General features: G+C 48.2%; 2 protein-coding genes across 2 annotated transcripts; one reads left to right on the top strand and one right to left on the bottom strand.

Moving 5' to 3' along the window:
- The first annotated feature begins 1699 nt into the window (after positions 1-1699).
- Positions 1700-8411, top strand: LOC120447518 (WD repeat-containing protein 81). The gene is made up of 4 exons (XM_039628946.1): positions 1700-3590; positions 3651-6061; positions 6126-7701; positions 7763-8411. Exons 1-4 carry the CDS (start codon positions 1936-1938, stop codon positions 7995-7997), a joined length of 5877 nt encoding a protein of 1958 aa, XP_039484880.1. The 5' UTR covers positions 1700-1935; the 3' UTR covers positions 7998-8411.
- Positions 8412-13419: 5008 nt separating this feature from the next.
- On the bottom strand, positions 13420-14875 carry LOC120444980 (opsin Rh5). Its single transcript, XM_039625011.2, has 3 exons — positions 14574-14875; positions 14165-14511; positions 13420-14113 (listed from the first exon to the last, which is right to left on the bottom strand). The coding sequence occupies exons 1-3, from the start codon at positions 14807-14809 to the stop codon at positions 13548-13550; spliced, it is 1149 nt and encodes a 382-aa protein (XP_039480945.1). The 5' UTR covers positions 14810-14875; the 3' UTR covers positions 13420-13547.
- Between the last annotated feature and the right edge of the window lie 5445 nt (positions 14876-20320).

Raw genomic sequence — 20320 nt, 5'->3', positions numbered from 1 at the left:
GTGGAGGTGCGTCATCCTCAAGGGGCTTAATAACTTAATTGGCCATATCTCACTTTGATCGCCAGTCGTGTGCGCCGCTTTATAAGCCAAGGGAAAGTGCCAAAATCAATTGCAGCACTCACATCGTATATCGTATATGGGTTATTTTCGTACTGGTAAAAATTCCATAATTCCCCAAACGGGGGACCGACTGGCATTACACCCCGATATATAGCTTTATATTCATTTAAGATACACACATACCCCGTAGTAAGTAACATTTTATTTGTGTGCACAACTCATTTGAAGTGTGAAAAGTGGTAAGACCTTTTAACAGGCAAACACATGCAAATCGTTTAATTGTGGCACTTTGCAAATACTCAGTATTCAAAGCTTCCTAACCACATCTGGACAGGTGGACAGGTGGAGCTGGAGCTGGAGCTGAAGCTGAAGCCGGAGACAAGCCTTTAACACGTGATTCTGATTTGTGCGAAACGGAAGTGAGTCCGTGCAACGCATTGGGAATTATTTGGGGGGCACCGAAACCAGTTGGATGCCATAATTGCACTTCTTATGGGTACACAACGTGATACGAGTATTGCGACTGTATTCCGCATGCGAGTCAACTGAGTAATCTATAATACATACGTACATATGTGGAATATATGTACATATGAGAAGCCGAAACATTTTGACCTTAAACTTGGATGTGGTACCTTGGAGTTCTTTCGAGTGCCGTTCGCAAACAGGAAAAGCAGCGCGAGATGGGGAAAGTCGGTCTGCAGAAGGCGGCAAATTACAAAACCGGCCAACTCAGTGATAAGATTAGGATTTCGGATGGGACTGGAATATGCGGAATATTTGGGTAGGGGAGCGTGGGAATTTCCACGAGGGCAGCAAACACCAAAGATTAGCCAATTTAAATAATAAATTTCATAAACAAACAAGCCATAGTTTTTCGCTGCTAACTATATGTATGCCTTAAGTTCACGCTTTAAAATATAAATCGGTTCTTCAAGTTAATCAAAACGAAAAAATATACATTTCTCTTGATGGAATGTAAATAAGTTTATACTCATACGCTAAAAGTTTACTTAGCAATCTCCTTCTCATCCAAATACAAGCCCGTGTTGACTTAATCAATATATTTGTGCACATTTGGCTCTTCGGATTCCAAAAGTTAACTGCTGATAGCACGTCCTTTGATTACTTTTGCGATTATTATCGGTCAAGTGTTTCCCACATATGTACGTCGCATGCCGAGCTTACATCGAAGTATTTGACTTTGGCTGCAAATGAACTCGTGTGTGATCAGCGGGCCAAACACAAATAAAAGTGTCTGTGCACTTAGTATATTGCTTGAATGCCTCCCTAACAATATTTGCATATTATTCTAATAGTAAGAAATAAATATTCTAAGATATGGGTACGGTAAGCAATTGTAATTAAGGTTTTCCTTATTTTCTTACATTTACTTACGCAACTTACAAAATCGAAATATATATTTACTCATCGTTTAAACAAAACATAAAACATAGATAAGCAATTAAAATTAATCTTTTTTTTTGTTTCGCTTTTAAGTGCTTCATAGCTTTTGTTTTGAAAACCAAATTAATTTTGTTTATGGCCAAAAAATTTAAATTTTCGCGCCCCATGTTCTAAAACTGGACGGATCTAAACTACCATTCAGTATTTTGCTGCCATATTTTCAACAACACTCAGACTGGTCACACTGACGAACAGCTGACTTCTCAAGTTCGCGAAAAAAAATAGCAGCGTTCTTTGATAAGATAACAGAAAATCCTCGAAACACCCAACAAATCGCAGAGATTAAGCCCAAAAACTCGATGGCGGACTAAGATCGAACCTCGCCCAGTCGAACAATGTGATCGTACCGCGGCGGCAGGCAGCAGCGGATTGAATTCGCAGGATTGCCCACTTGGAGCACCCCCCTCTATGAAAATGGGCGACAGCGAGCAGATTTGGCCAGAAATCGGAGTGGATCCGCAGCATGTTTGCGAGGCGGGCGGCGATGGTAGATTCCAGTTGATCTGCGACAAGGCGTGGCTGCAATCGCTGGAGCGGAACAGGCGGTTAACTCACTTTCCCAGTTGGCCACTGCTGGATCGCAGGGCCTATCCCGCTGGGCAATTGGAGCACCCTTGGACGCGGATTTTGGTGCAGACGTATAGGAAGCAGCCGCAGTCGAGGGTGTACCCGCTGCCCAGGATCTCGGGAGATGCGTCTTCATCCGAAGAGCCACTCTCCTACTCGCAGGCAGTGTCCTTTGTGGCCCACAGCAACTTCAAGCAGCTTTGGGAGGAGGCTTACAGGAAGTACAATGGCGCCCATGTCAAAATGTGCAGATTAGCCCCTGCAGCGCCCTCGACGAAGCCACCAAGTGGCCAGGGCCAGCTGCAACCGCATGATACAGTGCTCAAAGAGCTCATCCAGCGGGTGTATCACTGCCCCGTGCTGCACTGTCAGCTAGATCGTGACGGAGTTAGTGACTCATCCAATGCCAACTCGTGCTCAGCTGCTGTGGGCAGCAGCTGTCATGCGAACGTCTTGCCCGCCCTGGTGGCCATTGAGTCCTCCACGCACATAAGCGTCTTCTTTTATCCTCCAGCTCTGGAATGCAGCCTGTACGATTGCATCACCTTCAGTCCGGCTCTGTTGGGAAAGAATTACAACAAGACACTATTTGTGATCTACCAGGTCCTGCAGCTGGCCAAGCATCTCCAGGGGCAGGGCCTTTTTCTGGGCGATCTGCGTCTGCAGGACATTGTGCTGCGAGAGAATCTCTGGCTGCAGGTGCTGCCTCGGCTGCAGTGCAATCTGCTGGACGATGATCCAGCTGGGGAGGACATGTCGCCACTTACGCCACTGGCCAGCGAGGATTTTGGGGAGGCGAAGGACTCGCAGCAACCACTTCCATCCAGCAGCACCATGTTCGACCTGCGATTCGCCTACGATCCCGCCCACTTCAACTTGCGCGAGTACGCCGAGATGTGGTGCAATGGTCAGCTGTCCAATTTCGACTACCTTACTATCCTGAACAATGCGTGTGGCAGGAGTCTGACCAATGCCGCCTATCACCACATCATGCCCTGGGTTACTGACTTTAGTGGACGCGGTGGTGGCGCATGGCGGGACTTGACGAAGAGCAAGTATCGTCTGAACAAGGGCGATGTCCATTTGGATCTCATGTACGCCCATGCAAGCCAGCATGGAAGCGCAGACGGTAGTTATCCAGCAATCGGTGATCAGGCGCCACACCATGTCTCCGACTTTCTATCCGAGATCACCTACTTCGTATATATGGCGAGGAGAACGCCCCAGGCCATCCTCTGCGCCCACGTGCGTCCCATCTGGGTGCCCGCCGAGTATCCTGTGTCCATTCAGCGACTCCAGGAATGGACGCCAGACGAGTGCATTCCCGAGTTCTACTCCGATCCCATGATATTCAAGAGCATTCACGAAGACCTGCCGGATCTCGAGCTGCCTGCTTGGGCCACCTGCCCGGAGGATTTCATCTGCAAGCACCGCGAGGCCTTGGAGTCGCAGTACGTAAGCGAACGACTGCATCACTGGATTGATCTCAACTTCGGGTGAGTTTTCTATGCACGTTAGCTCATTTGACTCTTACTAATTTTCTTATTCCACGTTAGGTACAAGCTGAGTGGCAAGGCGGCGGTTAAATCAAAGAATGTCTGCCTCACCCTTGTGGATCAGCACAGGAATCTCAGCCAGCGCGGCATCGTCCAGCTCTTTGCAAGTGCACATCCTCCACGTCGATATGCCACGACCTGGTTTAGTAAAGCTGCACCCAGGCTAAGCCAACTGTACGCCAGTCCCACGAAACGTCTGGCCAAAAGTACGGAAAACCTGCAGGCTGAGAGTGGAACCGGATCATCGCACCTATCACTGCGTCTTGGCGATGATGGATCAACCGGCTCTGTTCACAGCAGTTCTGCATCTGCAACAGCTTCCAATTTCTATGCAATCACAAATTTTATTGAACTGCCGGAGAATTATAATCCTGCTCTGTTGCTACACAATCTGGAAACTCTGGAGGCGTTTTACGCACGCACTTTCCCACAACAACGTGCGTCTGCCAATCCCGAAGAGAAGATGATCAGCAGTGATCTGATGTTCGAGCAGAACTCAGCGGAACATTCGTTCACGAATCAACTGTTTGCCAGTGGTGATGAGATACCCCCAAAGTCAAAGAATCTGTTAAGGGAGAAAAGGAATTGTCTACAACATCTGTTGAATGCCAGAAAGGAGAGGGATCTTCAAGTCTTGGGATGTCTTATCATTGAACTCTTCGCCATGCAACGTCTGCGACCCCTTCTGATGGGAAATGGCTTGACTGCCACCTTTGAGGCTCGACTCTCCGCCTGCCGGACGGTGGCACAGCTGCATCGCCAGGAACTTCCAAAGCCAGTGCGTCGAGTAGTGCGCCTGCTGCTTCAGTTGGAGGAGCCCGGAGAGGAGGATCAAGGCTTGCCACAGCCGCCAAATCCTGCCCAGCTGCTGGAGCCCATGTTCAGCAACTTGTTGCTTCCATTCCCTAGCCACTACATGGCCGTCTATGCTCTGGTCAGATCTCTACATGCTTTTGAGGCTAATGCTGTGTTACTGGAGCTGCACACTCACTTCAGTTGCAAAGGAGGCAGGGAATGTGACAGATACACGGAGATGGATCGTCAGCGAGTGCTGTTTGAGCGTAAGATCGCCGAGTGTAAGGTGATGTCATGCTGTGCCCATGTAAAGAGGCTTCTTGAACCAATGGCTTTCGCCTATGAGCAATTTACCCCGGTTGAGTTGCTGCTTCCGCACATCATAGATCTTTTGAGAGATGAACGCACATCGATTTTGACTGCCTGGAACTTGTTCGATCCCATTGCCCAGGCATTGGGAGTATCCCAAACGCAACAGCATCTGCTGCAACCCCTGCTCAAGCTGTACGATGTGGAGAGCGTCAGTTCGCCGGACGATGGTGGCTCCAATGGCTCCACCAGCAGCGGTGGACATCTCCGCTTCTCGGCCAGCAGTTCGTTCAAGTCCCGGAAATCGGTGAAGCTTTATCACCACAGTTTCCTGCTTCGTCTAATTGTGCGTTTCGGGCTCCGCTGTTTTCTGCATCACTTTATTGCGCCGCTCATTGAAGCAGTTGGTGGCTACAAGGAACCGGAGCAGGGCAATGGCTATCACTATCACAGTGGCGGCAGCAGAAGGACGAGTAAAAATCTCAACTTTGCCTCGGAAAATGAAGTTCATCATCAGGCAGTGGCGGCAGAAATGAAGCCTGACATCGAGGAGCTCTTCACCTTCGAGGATGACCAGGACAGGGCGTCCACTCAGGACAACAAGTCGATTGACTCCTTCGACATGCGTCCCAGCACCAGTGCTGCCAGTGCGGAGGAAGCTCGCGAATCGGATGGCTCCCCGGATAAACTGGTGATCAACGAGCTCATCTATGGAGCAAGAATATCGCCAGATAAACTGTCTTTAAGAGAGGGTCAAACACCGCCTGTACTGGTTCCACCTCCCCTAGGACCCCGCTCGCCCACCATTGAGATTCCCATGTGTCCCACTGCCGGTGGCATTCGTCGTAGTTTTCAGCTGAGCGCCATCGACTGCGATATTGGTTCCCGGAAGAGTGTGGACAGCTTTGAGCTGATCAGCCAGGCGGTGGAGCAGCTACCTCCTGCAGCTGAGGAGACGGAAGCGGAGGCATCGGACTCCCTCCAGGCATCGGTCATCTCCCGCCTGTCGGAAGCCAAGGCCGTGCAGAATAACCGCATCAGCGAGATGAGTGCCGAGAGTTTGGTGTGGCTGTCGCATCGACTGGGTCCGGTGCTCACCTCTAGGTTCATCACCAGGAACCTGCTGAAACTCCTCTCCCTGTGCTACGTGGGCCAAGAGAACCTGCTTCCGGAGGTGGACGATGTTGGATCCAGTTTCAGTTCCAGCCCCGATGCTGCGAACCTCAATTACTTCAGCATTGCCAACGCGAGGGTCGTGGGCGACCGGAGTGCAGCTCGAGTCCTGGAGTGCCTCATGTCCATTGCAGGTAAGTTAGTCTATAGTTATCCTTATCACATGGTATAATCATCATTTGTCTTTGTCGTTTATAGCTCTCTATGGGGAAAACTTTCTGCTGTTGCAGTACTTCCCGCACATCAGCGAACTGATTAGTCTGTGCTCCAAACGGATAACTGGCAGCCTCGAGGGAGCCATCATCAGTTCACTGCAGCTGCTTAAATACATGGTTCCATGTCTAACCGATGCCAGCATCATGGAGCACCTTCAGCACATCATGCTGGAGGCAATCCTTCTGCCCATTCTGCGCCTCTTGAGCTCCACAAACCTTGTGATGCCCAGTGGTTATCTGGGACGTTCTCTGTTGGCGCGCAAGTTTCTGGATGCGATCTACGCTCTGAGCGTTCGCTTGGGCTCGGATATGACCCGGGAGCACCTTTGTCAGCCGCTGCTCAATCCCTTTTTCCTGATCTTCAACAAGGCCTTTGGATTGCCAAATGACTTTGCCTGCGATCTCGCTAATCTATCGCTCGTTGGTGGTGCATCGCAGCCGGAGCGAGCGCTGGAGGAGTTGAGGGATGTGTTTGGACCGGAGCTGGCGCATACTGCTTACCTAACATTCCTGCGCTTCCTGGGCGAGGCCAACATGAAGAGGACACTGAGCAACTTGGATTTTGTGCTGACCCTGTGTCACGAACATGAGCAACCCAATGGACAAAGCAAAACCCAACTAGCGACCAGTGTGAGTTCTGGACAAGATGTGGACTCAGTAGACGCCAGCTGCGAACTGGCCGCCAATAGCTTTGGCACTCAGATCGTGGGAAATCGTCTGCAAGTGGCCAGAAACAATGTGGAACTCATCGACATGGTGGCGTACAAGCTGGACCAGATGCCCAAAACTCGCCACCTGAAAGGCAACTGGTTGGCCTACTGGCGCAATGAGACGACGCGCAATGAGAAGGACAATCAGACTCTTAATCTCAAGCAAATACGCCTGCAGTCGTTTGTAGGACACACCAACTCTGTGCGCGCTATATATGCCCTGGATAATGAGAACAGTTTCATTTCCGCGTCCAAGGACAAGACCGTGAAGCTGTGGTCACTTCGCAGCGAAGGAGATGGCCGCAAGACGAGCGCCTGCCAGTTCACTTATACGGCGCACAAGAAGTCCATTAACTCACTTGGCTTCCTGGAATCCTTGCGATATGTGGTGTCCTGTGATTCGGGCATTCACCTGTGGGATCCGTTTATAGGAAGACCGCTTGGCATACTGGATGCTCCTCGTCATAGTGCTGTCACAGTGGTCAAATGTTTGCCCTCCCATTCGCCGCTGGTCATTGCCGGAACAGCTGAGTCCACTGTCAAGATGGTGGATGCCCGGAGCTGTGAGTATGTGAACGAGTGGCGGGTGTGCAATGCTTCACTGCCCAACGCTACTGTTCGATGTCTGGCTGTAGCGCCTTCCGGCAATTGGCTGGCAGCAGGACTCTCGTCAGGATGCATCGTTCAGCTGGACACGCGCACTGGCATGGTGATCAACTCGTGGCGACCAATGGAATGTGATCTGCTGCAGCTGGCCGCTCCGAGTGATCAGTTCCTGGTCAGCTCCGCCTTGGATCACAGCCTGGCCGTTTGGCATGCCCTCGATGGTATCATGCACTACCAGCTCAAGTGAGTCATAGAGAGACTGCTATCATCAATCACAAGTTACTAATATTATTGTTTTTTAAAGACCTCCCCCAGAACCCGCCCATTTCCTGCAGAGTGTGGGCCCGTCCTTGGTGTATGCAACCACTGGCAACCGCGTGGGCGTCTATGCGGATGTGGCCCACTCCCACGCCTTCAGCACCATCACCAAACTTCGCTCGGAGACATTCCGCGGTGTGCTCACCTCGCTGGCCGTGTTGCCCCTGAACCGAGCCTTCCTCGCTGGCAACGAGAGCGGAAATATTGCCCTGCTTTGCTAGAATCTTGGTATCACACCATTGTACCATACTATGACATTATAGTATATAGTTTATTTTATACTCAACGGCACCAAATATTATTTTAATGCAACTAACACGGGTTGGACGTCGCCAAGAAACCTACCCCGCCTAACCCAATGAATTTATGTATTGCGGTAGCGTTTGCATTGCTATATATTTATATTTATTATATTTACGATCGCACAGGCTACTTTATTCTAGCGTATAGAAATTAGTTCTCATACTCAAAGCTATAATTATGCCGTGTAAAAGCATTCCAGGTCCACAATTTATATATGTTTATATTTATGTGCATACAATAGAAGAAAAAATTGTATTTACAAGTAACTACTTAAGCTGGAAAGAGGTAAAATATTTAATATGTATGTGAGATACAGGAAAACAATAAAAGTGTACAAGACAAATATGTTTGTTTGTAATTCATAATTTTAGGGTACATTTTTATATTTTTTTCAAGTTCAGTATGAACAAAACGGAAGCATGTTTTTTGAATAGCCAAGATGATTCAGTGCATCGTGAAGAGTATATAGTCGATAACAAGCGTCCATCGCAGTCGTAACCCTGAAACCAGTTTGCGGGACGCAATCTGAATGATTTGCTCGTTCAATTTTCGCTGTGTGCTTCTCCGCTCGATTTCCTTTCCTTTCCGTCGCATCGCCTTGAGCTGGGCCAATGAACCTGCTGGGAGCAGCAGCAAACGCAGCAGCACAGCACAGCAGCAACATCCCAGCAACAACGGACATTGCATCCGACGGGTTGAGATCTCCAGGGCCTGGACGGGATGCGGGGGCAAGCGGGAGTATCTGGGAGATCGTCCGTTCGAAGGCGTTGCATTTATTTTTGGGCGATGGCGCTGACGATGGTGATGGTGATGCGGAGATGGGGACGTCGTCGTCATCGTCGTCGTCTCTTTATGGCAACTTTTTTGCATTGGCATTCTGTTGTGCTGCTGCTGTTGTCGCTGCACTTTTTCGAAGTCTGGAGTCAGGGCGACTTGTGCGTGAGGCGATGATTCTGGGCGCTTGTTACAATGAGGATTTGCAGAGGACAATAGTGCGTCTAACTCCAGCAGCACCACTGCCACCCACCTTCGGCCAGTGGGAGTGGAACACTCACGGCAAGGTGGCTCCGTCCTACAAAGCTGGACGAGATTGGGCTCTTTCAGTCGAGCGGCGTAACCTTGAATTTAAGGAGTCGCATCGATGGAGTGCGTAATCTGGAGAGGGGCTAATGAGCCCTCCTCTCGACCAATGCTCCTCCTTCACTTCGATGGAAGCAACTAGTTGGGCAGACCGCATTGGTTCGCCATATGTTGCCCAGCAGGTCTTTCTCACTGCAAGACTGCGCTGAAGTAATGCACTTTGAGTGGCGAAGCTTACAAGAATTTATTTTCAGTGTGCGTACTACTATACTATACCCACAGTCCTTGTTGATTTCGCACTCTTATTTTATATTGTCATCGTATCTAGATACTCTTATTTGCGGAAATTACATTTACATCTAAATCCGATTCTGTTTCTTATTTAAGTATTAATTAAAAAAACATGGAAAATAAGACATAGTTTAATATTTTATTTTTATTTGCTTCACCTTTGCAGAAATGCAATATTTTGGAATAAAAAACCGATTATCCTATACAAAAACAACTTAAACAAAGAGGGAAGATTTTCACTATTTAGATTGGAATTAGTAACATTTTTGTTTTGTTTTACTCAAATGTGACATTGACATCTAAATAATGAATTTCTAATTAAGCTTTAATTTAATGTTTCAATGACTAAATGCCTTTTAATGCATGCATTCATTTATCCCTATACATATTTATATATATAATGCGTTGATAATAATATTTAATTTATGGCTCTATTTGGATCATTGTAAGCCCACTCAAGGTCTGAAAAATGCATCATCGTATTGGGACGGATTACAATTCTAAGCACTTGTCACATATCGAACTCAATCGTCCTCTAGCCTAAAATAAAACCATTGACCTTGGAAGGCTTTTGAACCTACATTTGCCAGCCCACAAGTCCATTGACCCACCCACCCAAGGTCGCGATGCGCCGTAAACAAACACTGGAAGCGGAAAGCCAGCCACCCTGCTTGTAAGCCATACATAACATATACGTATGTATGTAACCATAACATAAGCCACCAGCCATAACGTCATAATCACGAGAAGAGTGAGAACGGGGAGGCAAAAGTAACACAAATGCCAGCGGCACGCCATGAAAATATGTGGGGAATTCGAAATTTGTGAGAATCGCGCTGCATGAAATTTCACTCAGCTGCCCGAACAGGCAAGCAGCGCAAAAAGCAGACGGCTCGTTATGTTAGGAATGCCATTGGCCCGTGGAACGCCCGACCAGGGTTGCCGGGCGGCCGTCAGTGCGGCGGCCACCTGTTGCGCCTCGATCCAGTGCGCTGGCCTGGCAACCCTAGCCCTCGACGCGATTCAAGGTATGCGGTCGTTCGGGGGAATGGAATGCCGCCCCAAAAATTCCAACGATGCTGGAGGAACTGAGCAGGGATGGGCAAGGGGGACTTAAGGCGAGAAGCGTTGCCAGAGCTGCCGCCGCATCCGCTGGCGGGCTCAAACATTTTTTGGGACCACAAAATGTTACCAACATACAACCGAAAATTTTTACCAGGCCCCCAGAAGTGGGCAGTTCGTGGTTGGCAGGCTGAAAAGTTCATCGCTCACATGGTGGCGCATAAAATGACTGCAAAACGTTACCATACACTCGAAAAAACGCCTGGGAGGGCAGGAAATGCAAATGTGAAATGGGTGTGTGGTTTATAAATTCACCAGACAGTTTATGCCATCAATTTTATAACTCACACCCCCAACTGGGGGCGTCGAGTCAATAAATTCTCGTCGGCCGCATACGTATTTTATAGTCGCACATTGCAGATCTGACATAATAACTAAGAGGCGCGCAGAATGCGTTGAACGTGGCTTCTCGGCTGTTAGCGCGTTTCCAATTCCAAGGGGCCTTTTGTTTGGTCTCGACTCTGTAATTACGATTATACGTACATATATGCACATGTATCTGGGCGAAGAACTCTTTTCTCGCTCTTCGGGGCGTTGCTGGAATTCTATAAAATCGAATTTTTAACGGGCAAATGTTAACAGAGCCGCAGAATAGGTTGGCCAGTGGGTGCCATCCAGAAGCCGAACTGCCATCATCATCGCTATCGATTTCCGTCATGTTAATGCTGTAAGCCTGCTGCTAGTTAACAGGCGCCCACCCCATGAATTGGCATTATTAGGATTGCCAAAATCATAGAAAGACGATTAATGTCGCCAGACGAAGATGGCTGATGGTCGGCTCTTGGTTGACGCCTGAGAGCTGCGGGAGCGAGCGAGATGACAGAAGGGTAATGTGAGTGCCCTGTGGAAAATCGGATGGTTAGCCGGGAATGCATTTCCAGACGAAATTCCATAGTATACAATTTTTTTTAATGGACTATATAAAATAATCTTATTACATATATAAATTAATAACTTATATTAACAAATTAGTTAACTTATTACTAATATTACTATTGAATCACTATTTACTAAATATTATGATATACAATATTTTGATTGTATTGCCATCTGGACAAATGTCTACTTTATTCTCTCAGCCATTATTATTTTTATTTATTTATCCAGCTTGAACACTTATTAATTGCTTATGCATTTTGATTACAGCAATGCGTTAAACCGAACACCATCGAGTCAGAACGGTTCTAGGCAGCTAATTCGGCACTGGGGTGCAATGTGCTCGCCGAACGAGTGTGGGAGCGAGACGACCGTAGAGCGCCGCCCATCCGGTGAGCAATTTAAACTCGTGTATGAATTTCAATGCGAGAAACGCAGCGGCTATAATGGCCGGACGACCGCCTTTGCGACGCTGAGCGCCTGTTCGCAAACGATTAAATTCAGTTTAATCATCCACTAAACAGCTACGATACCGTTTCGTTCGTTATTATTATTATTACATGCAACAAGTCGGGCGGGCACACACAATAAGAGGAATGTCGAAAACGACACACCACACCACACAGCGTAAAGAAAAAGTTGTGCCGCTGAAGAGGCAAGCGAATTGAATCGACAAATTGGATTATCCGGAGAATTGAACCGAGTGGCTATAGAGTACCCCCACACCTCCCCCATACCATACCGTTTACCACTTAACGTTTGGCATTCAGATGCTGATGAGTGCACTGGCACATCTGTGCATCTCTCTAATCCCTACGCTCGTCTCGCTCGCACCTGCGTGCGCGGCTTCTAACGGCGTTTCTATTGAGTTTCCATTGGAAATCTAATCGTTCGCTAGCCGAGCAGCATGCTGCTAAATCTGCTGGATACCTAGTAAAAATGTTTGTTGTTTCTTAAAGAGCAAGAAGAAGCCCCACTTTGCGCCACTCGCTCGCACATCCAACTCGACTGGTCTATATATGCCATATGTGTATCTCTGTACCTATAACTATGTGCAGCACACACGTATCTACTTCCATTCCCCTTGGAGCACGAGCAACTGCAACATTGTTGCCATGCTCCTCGCTCCGAAGGTATCCGGTCTCGATCTGCCCACCTCCACACCCACTTGGCCAGCCAATCACGCTTCCAACGAGCGCGTCCAAATGTTGTAAACCGTCGCTACCGGCTCTGTTCACCTGGTATCGTGTGGAACATTCGCTGAATTGAAACGCCGCTTTTCGTATTCGGATTGGTTGGATGTGCGCAAGCAACAAAGAAGCACAACTTCTTCAACCTCGCCGGTGGTTGGACTGCCCGCCCGGACCGCCACCACCTATTGAAATCGCCGTTGCCGCCGTCGCCGCCGCCGCTTTCATTTTACGCCTTCCCGTTTCAGTTTCTGTTTCCGAGTGTGCGCCGTACGCAGCGCCGCCAGTCGAGCGAATGTGTTTCGATTAACCTTTGGCGTTCTAGATATGATGCGGATGCCATTAGAGAATGGGATGCAATCGAATCTTCAATTTTCTGATGGGATAACTAGGAAAGAGTGATCCCTGAATGGATAATGGAAATACTATACTGAAATGTTGCAAGCAAAATATAAAAAAATTAAATGCTAGTTTGGCATGAAAGGATACTGAAAATCCTTTCACAAATTTTCTACATATGCTTCAGTGTTTAAGCAAGTTGTTACAGATGACAAATGTTTAGAAATTAGCTATTAATTTATAATTATAAATTTACAAGAATATAATTATACAAGAAAAACTAAAATGTTTAAAGCTTTCGAAAAGGTCATAGAAAAATTAAATGGTAAAAAATTCAACTTGCTACGGTCTTGAGTCAATTTCTAATTCAGCAAAACTTTAAGCTTAGCTGCATATGCCAGGATTTACCATTATTATTTTATTTCTAAAAATAAAACCAGCGTTTTTAAATGCCAACTTTTTTTGGTTTGTATTTTTTGGAACTCTTTCAGTTCATTGCATTGTTTACAACTAATTAGCGTAATATGTTTTTCAGCAAGAATTTACTTCGTTAATATGTCAGTTGTACCATTAGTTTTGCACGCTGAGTGCCAAAGTATCGCCGCTGACACTGGCCACACTCTCCTGCCCTCCGGAAGATCCGGATGTGGCATGCTTCTCGCGGATGCCCAGCCACGGCAGACGACGCTCCAGCTCCAGACGGTACTTGGGATGGCTGGTGGCATAGACCCAGGGATCCAGACAGGACACCGACTTGCAGGCCAGGCACGGAAGCATCGAGACAAAAGGCGTGATTAGCTGCTGCTCCCCGAAGCATCCGATGAGCGCCACCACGGAGTAGGGTGTCCAGGCCAGGATAAACAGCATGTATATAATGAGGGCCGCCTTGGCGATCCGGAGCTCCACACTCATGTTATCCGCATTGGCATTGGCCGACAGCGACTTCACATTCATCTTCTTGGCCTGCTCCGCCAGCATCTTCTCGTGAACGCGTACGTGGGTGAAGAGCTTGTAATAGGACACCAGGATCATGGTCATCGGGATCACGTAGGACCACACAAAGATCGTGCGCACAAACAGTCGGTTTTCGTCCGTGTTGGTCAGGTAATCGAAGGAGCAGGTGGTCAGGAAGCCCTCTGCAAAGAATGTTTAGTGAGTTGAGCAATCCTGATGAATTCACTTCTTACCCGGCTGGTAACGTCCCCAGATCTGGAACAGTGGCAGCACGGAGAACGGAGTGGCCCACAGCCAGGTGAACAGTATCAGCAGCACAATTTGTCCGTAGCTCAATCGTCCGTCAATTGGATTGGATATGGTCTTGTACCGATCGAATGCAATGAAGGCATTCGTTATGGAGGCACCCATCCCGGAGATGCCTCCGTTCAAAGCGTATATATCGCAGCCCAGATCTCCGCCCACTATATAGCCAACAGAGGCGTTGAGGAGATAATGAGGCATATTGGTGCACATGAACAGATCGAAAATGGCCAGGTTGAGAATCAATAGGTTGGAGGGAGTTCGCAGGGACTTTGAGCTGAAAGAAGATGGATTTTGTATGGTAAAATATGGATTTTTGTGTTAGCATGCTCTACTTACGTGGAGAATATCCAGATGACCAATCCATTTCCGAAGATACTCGACAGCATGAGGACGACAAAGGCAATGTAGAATCCGGCGTGATAGTAAATGGGTGCCTCCCGGAATCCCCGCCAGTGGGCGTGCACCAAGTGCTGGTACTCCGCCGGATATCCATGTCCCATGGGGAAGACGCCGCCATCTCCGGAGCTATCGTTCACATAGGCCTGCGGCCCACTTGGGCCGTTGAGGTGCATACTGCTTGATCCGCTCCAAAATCTAGTTTCCTTTGCAGCCTGACATGCTGGCCTATGACTTGAGTCACCTTTGGCCTTTGGCAAGTGCTGTCAAAACGCTTTTATAGCCCGCCAAAGAATCTAATTAAGGCGGATTAAGAGGTGCCCACTCGACCTTGGGGTGCGTGTGCATACCTGGAAGGATAATCTCAACGTCTTAGCCGCAGCTTAAGGCATTCTTGATTCTTGAGGCGGTCAAGTTACGACAGTCAGCATGAAGTAAAGTAGAGATACAGAAAACGTTGTATCTACACTCAAAAGAAACACACTTTTATTTATATATATGTATATTGTTTACTTTTAACTTGTTCTTATAGACGGAAAATGTATTCAATTAGGTAGTTAAGTTTGTATTATTAATCACCTAAACTTATATTTATTAATGTACATTTTATGGGAATATTAATCATTGTCATCACTTTGCATGCATATTTTTACATCATTAACAATAATATGCCCATAAGGGCATACATTTCCCCCTGTCAAATTTCTATTTATTCAACAGTCAACTCACATGCGACTGCACGATTCAAATTCCCGCTTAGCGGTACGACCACCACCGCAGGCGGAAACAAGTCAAATTCAAAATGTAACGTCTCTTTCTGCCGCTTGCAGCGACAATTGCGAGTGCGAGCGAACACTTGCACGACATTTTCCGACATCGAGGAACAGGAGCACAGAATCGACCAGCCAGTCGCACTCGGCATTCGCCTCGAGCAGCGACATTCGCATTAATCTCCGTTTCCGCGGGTTTTGGCCCGACTTCGACCTGTTTCTTTCAGACGCAAAAATGCGCACCGGCGCCCAGCATGCAGAGACGGCCGTCAGACAGGGATGGCACTACGGTGCTGCATTGCAGCCACCAAGCATACGGATGTCTCGCTCTGGCGGCGAGAAAGAGAGCATGCTGGCGGGTGCATTCTGCGCGCCTGGTTGGTTCGGCGCTGTCATTTCACAATGACCCACCTTCACGACTGACAGCGACGGCAAAAAACGCGTCGCGACACGTCGCTTCGCCTCGCGCGATTTGTGCTGTTTGCTGTTCTTGCGGCTTGGGGCTGGCTGTCTGTATGCCTGCTGCGGACGCCTGAGTGAATGTTTGTTTGAACAGCACCACCGGCATGGCGACGTCGGCCGTGTTTTACTATATCAACAACAAAAAACAAAAACAGCAACATTTTCATTAGGCGGCCAGAAAATATCGTACACATGACGACAAGAACACAGCCGACAGCGCAACAACATCACATTTCCGCCAGAAACAACACGGCAACTCGAAATCCTCAGCTAAACACTGGCAACAAAAACAAGAAGCAATAGCAACAACAAAGGGCCACACTTGATTCGCTCCGCCTTTGTTGCGAGGCGGATATCGTGTTCATTGTACGGTACCCCTCAGGCATCGAGAACAGTTCGCGAGTAGGCGGCTCGCTGAGCACCCTTCCCTTGTCAACATTCTGTGTATATGGTTTAAATTATCCGAAATAAAAATGTTCTACATTTGTTTATATAAACAACAATATTGATGAACATTGACTATATTCAAAATATAACATTTTCTTAAGTAGAATACTAATTCATATCACGTAGTTAATACCTCTTCCTTTATACCGTTAAAGCCAATATGCCTCCAAGTGCAGGGCATTGCGTGAGCGAGACCCCAGCTGACACAGCCGCCATCCCGCTCTGGCATTCTCATTCTCGTTCTCGCTGGCCTCGCCCGCTAACATTAACCTTCGGCTGGTGGAGCACTCGCCTTGACCGGAATTTCGGGGCCGTTCCCATTGCCAAGTGAAGGACGCACCTTGAAACTCAAGGATTTTGCGAGTATTGCGAAATTTCGCAAACTTATTCGGCAATCAGTAGGTCAAAGCGAATTTTGGCAAACTTTTGCTGACGAGCAGGGAGGGGAATGTGGGGGGCACATAAATATATTGGCGGCTTTTGCTCGACTGCCGATGACATAAGCAGCTCATATATGTAATCTCCAAGTGGCATTGAGATGCGTCGAAACAAGTTCCGAGTATATTTTTTTTTCTCTATGGGTTGTTGAGAAGGGGAGGGGAGGGGCTCAAATATATTCACTCGATGCGTGGCGAGTTAAATGAACTCTCGCCGGATTTTCCTTGACGCTGGTTTTTCGGGTGGCCCGGCCACCAGCTAAACACTTTTGGGCGCCTCATAGCACAGGTTTCGATTTGAGCTTTTTTGGAAGCTAAGGTTAAGGTTATTCGCTAATTGCCCCACACAGTCGTCAACCACAGTCAAACGCAGCCCACCCACCCAAAATGGGTGTGGCTCGCTGTAGCGCGGTGGTCGGTGGTTGTACGGTGGTGCAATGGTGCGATGGTGCGGTTCGGTGGTTCGATGGTTGATTGGTACATTGGCAAGTGTCAACGCCTCGCTTGTCCGTCCCGGCATTCGATAGTGCGGTCAGTCAGGCCCCAAAATCCAGTTTGGGTAACAGGCGCACACGATCGGGCAACAAGTGGATGGGCGGCAGCGGCGCAAATCACATTCACGTCGAGTTCCCCAAGTTCCCCCATTTGTGCGCTTGGCCAGGGCGTGGTCTGCCAGTCGACTGGCCAGTGGCTCTCCACAGGGGAATGAGCAGTGATGGGGCCGTGCTATGGGATGGGGGTACGCCAGGGGTTGGGGGCTGCTCCAAGTCGTTAACTCAACTTGGCACTCGTCCAAAAAGGCCAGGCATGAAGTATTTTAGAGCGTCGCTAGTGCCAGGGTCAGTTTGACGTTAACTGGCCCTTTCGTTTGGAGCGTATATGGTTCAAGGCTGTTCTCATGGCCCCCAGCTCCATCAAGTTCAAGGTACTAAACTTATATGGGGTGATTTTATCGTGATTTTATGGGTGATTTTATCGATTATGGGTTAAAACCTGGGAAGCAGACAGGTGACTGTGAAATAAGTATTGCAGCAGTTAATATAACTAGAGCTGCTTAAAAATATTAACTAATTAGTTAGTTAAAATAAGTACATTAAACAAACAGTAACAATTTTAAACGAAACGCAATACTTTGTACCGCAGACAGAACTACTCGTATAAAATGTACACTTCTATCGCGCTAATTGGTGGAGCACTTAATCTGCGCCTGTTAAGCAGCTCCCGATTGGAGCAGTAGGGTTGCTGGCGGTGAAAAAAGGCAAGGCAAACATCAATAGCTGACCATACGCTGGTCAGTTGCTCCACTGGCCATTTGAGGCCATTGCCGGCAGAATAGCCGGCGGACTCTTGGAGCAGCGCCAACAAACTGGTTTCCCCCTCATCGAATCGCATGCTGCTTCTTCGTTTTTTTCGCCTTGGGGGCACTCACACACACGCGAGGCAAATAGTTGGCTTCGGGTTTTTTTCCCCTTTTTTTTTAGTTGGGGGAATACGCTCTTTTTGTGGCTTGTGGCTGCTGCTTGCCTGTTATGATTCATGTGGGAAAACGTTGAACGCCCACAATAATGGACGCTTTTGGTCGCCGCTTCTTTGGCACGGCTGTTAGTTAATCGGCGGTGTTAGGCGATAGTTTTTTGGCGCTTAAATGGCAAGCTGTGATTTTTGCTGCGGCCCGAGTAGAAATTTGTGCAATAAGCAAAATGACGGGCACAAAACAAAATGTCCGGCCGGAGTGGGCGCCCGCAACTTCCGCCGCGGGCGCCATCATGCAGTTCGCTCTATTCCCGCACCAACGGCATCCACATTGCCATCGCCATCTTATCGCGTATGTGCCATACCATACCATACTATACCATGTCATACCATGCCATGCCATACCATGTACCCCATGGCGTACATAGTGCCATAGTCGTAGAACACAAGCCGTAGCGTTTGGGGGCAATTTTCCGTTTTCTGTTGGCCTGTGATGTGAGCAAACAAAATGACTGCTCAAAATTGAGCAAAATGTTCAAGCGTTTGCAGGGGCGCGAGTGTTTGCATTAGAAATTGCGGTGTTCAAACAAACAATATTTACTTGTTTTTTTCTTCTGGTTTTCTTGTTTTGCCTTTTCTTCTCCAATTGCCTGGCCATGTTGCACAGTGGAAACGAGAGCGAGATGGCAAGAGGGGCGCGCAGGGCTCGCATTTGTGGGCGTGTATAGAGCACTGGGTTTTCATGACATTTTCGCCCTGGGTTTTTATATGAACCCCTCACCACGACGGTGGCGCCCTCTGTTGGCCGCTCGGCGAACCAGTCAATTTGTTTTGATTGCCCTTGCTTGAAACAAGAAAGTAATAAATGTGCACTTTGGAGCGAGAGAGAGAGCGATGAATTTATTTGCTCGGCTTAAAGAGTTTCGATTATCACTAGCTTTTGCCTTAAACTGCCGCAATTTGTCAGCTTTGGCAATTTCATTGCCGGCACACACACACGCACACACCGGCGACCAGTCACATTGAAAACCCCTGCCATTGCGACACTACCGTCATCTCGCTCGCACCCTGCCAAATGCCGTTTTGCTCGCATTTAGCGTCATTTCGTTGGCCCGCTCGTTCTGGGCGCCTGGTGAAAAAGAGGGAATTCACTTTTGGCGGGGTTCTCGTTTTTCCAATTTTGTCCAATCGGCCTTTGTGGGCGCTGCTCTGTCGGAATTGCCGCTCCGCCCGTCGAACGGAACGAGTCCGAGTCCCGTACAGAGGCGGATGGCTGATAAGGCGGGCGGGCATGCTGGGCTATTGCTGCTGTTGATAAGGCGTCGGCTTTTTTAGGGGAGTAGTTAGCAATTTGCGTTAAATGGGCAGCAACAGCACAAGCAGCAGCAAATTAATTCGCACAGTAGGCGTGGTTGCGGGCCTCCGCCCGCCCACATACAACAAATTGTGAGCAGCACGTGCCGTCCTCCGGCCCAGCGGCCTTTTGCTTTCGGAACAAAAGTTCCAATTCCGATTGCGAATCGCAGTCACCGAACAACGAACAACGAGCTGCGAAATTCGACAACGGCGACAAGCGATTCGCTCCGGCTGCCCATGCAATGGATAGCTGGGGAACGGAATCGCATGGCATCGCATGGCATTGCCCCACTGACAACACCACACACACGCGACTTGGCAGGTGGGGACGTGCACCGGTCCGTGGTGGTGGCGGACTTTTTCAGACACGTTCGGTTTTCGGTTCGGTTTCCACCAGGCGATCAGCAAATCTAGCTGCCATGCTGGCTCATCGCGCAATCCGGTCGTCGTTCACTGGGAAACATCAGCTGCCGCCTACAGTGGGCTGCTTCATGAGAAATTTAGTTAAAAGTGCAAAGTGTAAAATGGGCTTGACCATGGTACAAAGTTCTTATCAAATGTGTGATTTTCCTACTTTGTCGTTGGCGATAAATTTTTATACGGCAGACAATCCCCAGGAAATATTTCCAGTTAAATTTTACCCTACCTAAAAAAGAATAAATACCTTTAGTATATAGTAATAGGGTTACAATATTAGTTAAGTTTAAAAATTATTGAAATTTAACCAATTATTTTTAGTAGA

The sequence above is a fragment of the Drosophila santomea genome, chromosome 2L (genome assembly GCF_016746245.2).
Source record: "Drosophila santomea strain STO CAGO 1482 chromosome 2L, Prin_Dsan_1.1, whole genome shotgun sequence".
Lineage (NCBI taxonomy): Eukaryota > Metazoa > Arthropoda > Insecta > Diptera > Drosophilidae > Drosophila > Drosophila santomea.
The sequence above is the reverse complement of the archived record's forward strand: the minus strand, read 5'-3'. Positions and strand labels throughout refer to the sequence as shown.

What these genes read in the sequence shown, in the direction of transcription:
- LOC120447518 (XM_039628946.1), top strand. Translation starts at nt 1,936, where the DNA reads ATGAAAATGGGCGACAGCGAGCAGATTTGGCCAGAAATCGGAGTGGAT. An exon ending in TGGATTGATCTCAACTTCGG is followed by an intron (nt 3,591 to 3,650) that starts GTGAGTTTTCTA and finishes ATTCCACGTTAG; the next exon opens with GTACAAGCTGAGTGGCAAGG. An exon ending in ATCATGCACTACCAGCTCAA is followed by an intron (nt 7,702 to 7,762) that starts GTGAGTCATAGA and finishes TGTTTTTTAAAG; the next exon opens with ACCTCCCCCAGAACCCGCCC.
- LOC120444980 (XM_039625011.2), bottom strand. Translation starts at nt 14,809, where the DNA reads ATGCACCTCAACGGCCCAAGTGGGCCGCAGGCCTATGTGAACGATAGC. An exon ending in GTCATCTGGATATTCTCCAC is followed by an intron (nt 14,512 to 14,573) that starts GTAAGTAGAGCA and finishes ATCTTCTTTCAG; the next exon opens with CTCAAAGTCCCTGCGAACTC. An exon ending in CTGGGGACGTTACCAGCCGG is followed by an intron (nt 14,114 to 14,164) that starts GTAAGAAGTGAA and finishes CATTCTTTGCAG; the next exon opens with AGGGCTTCCTGACCACCTGC.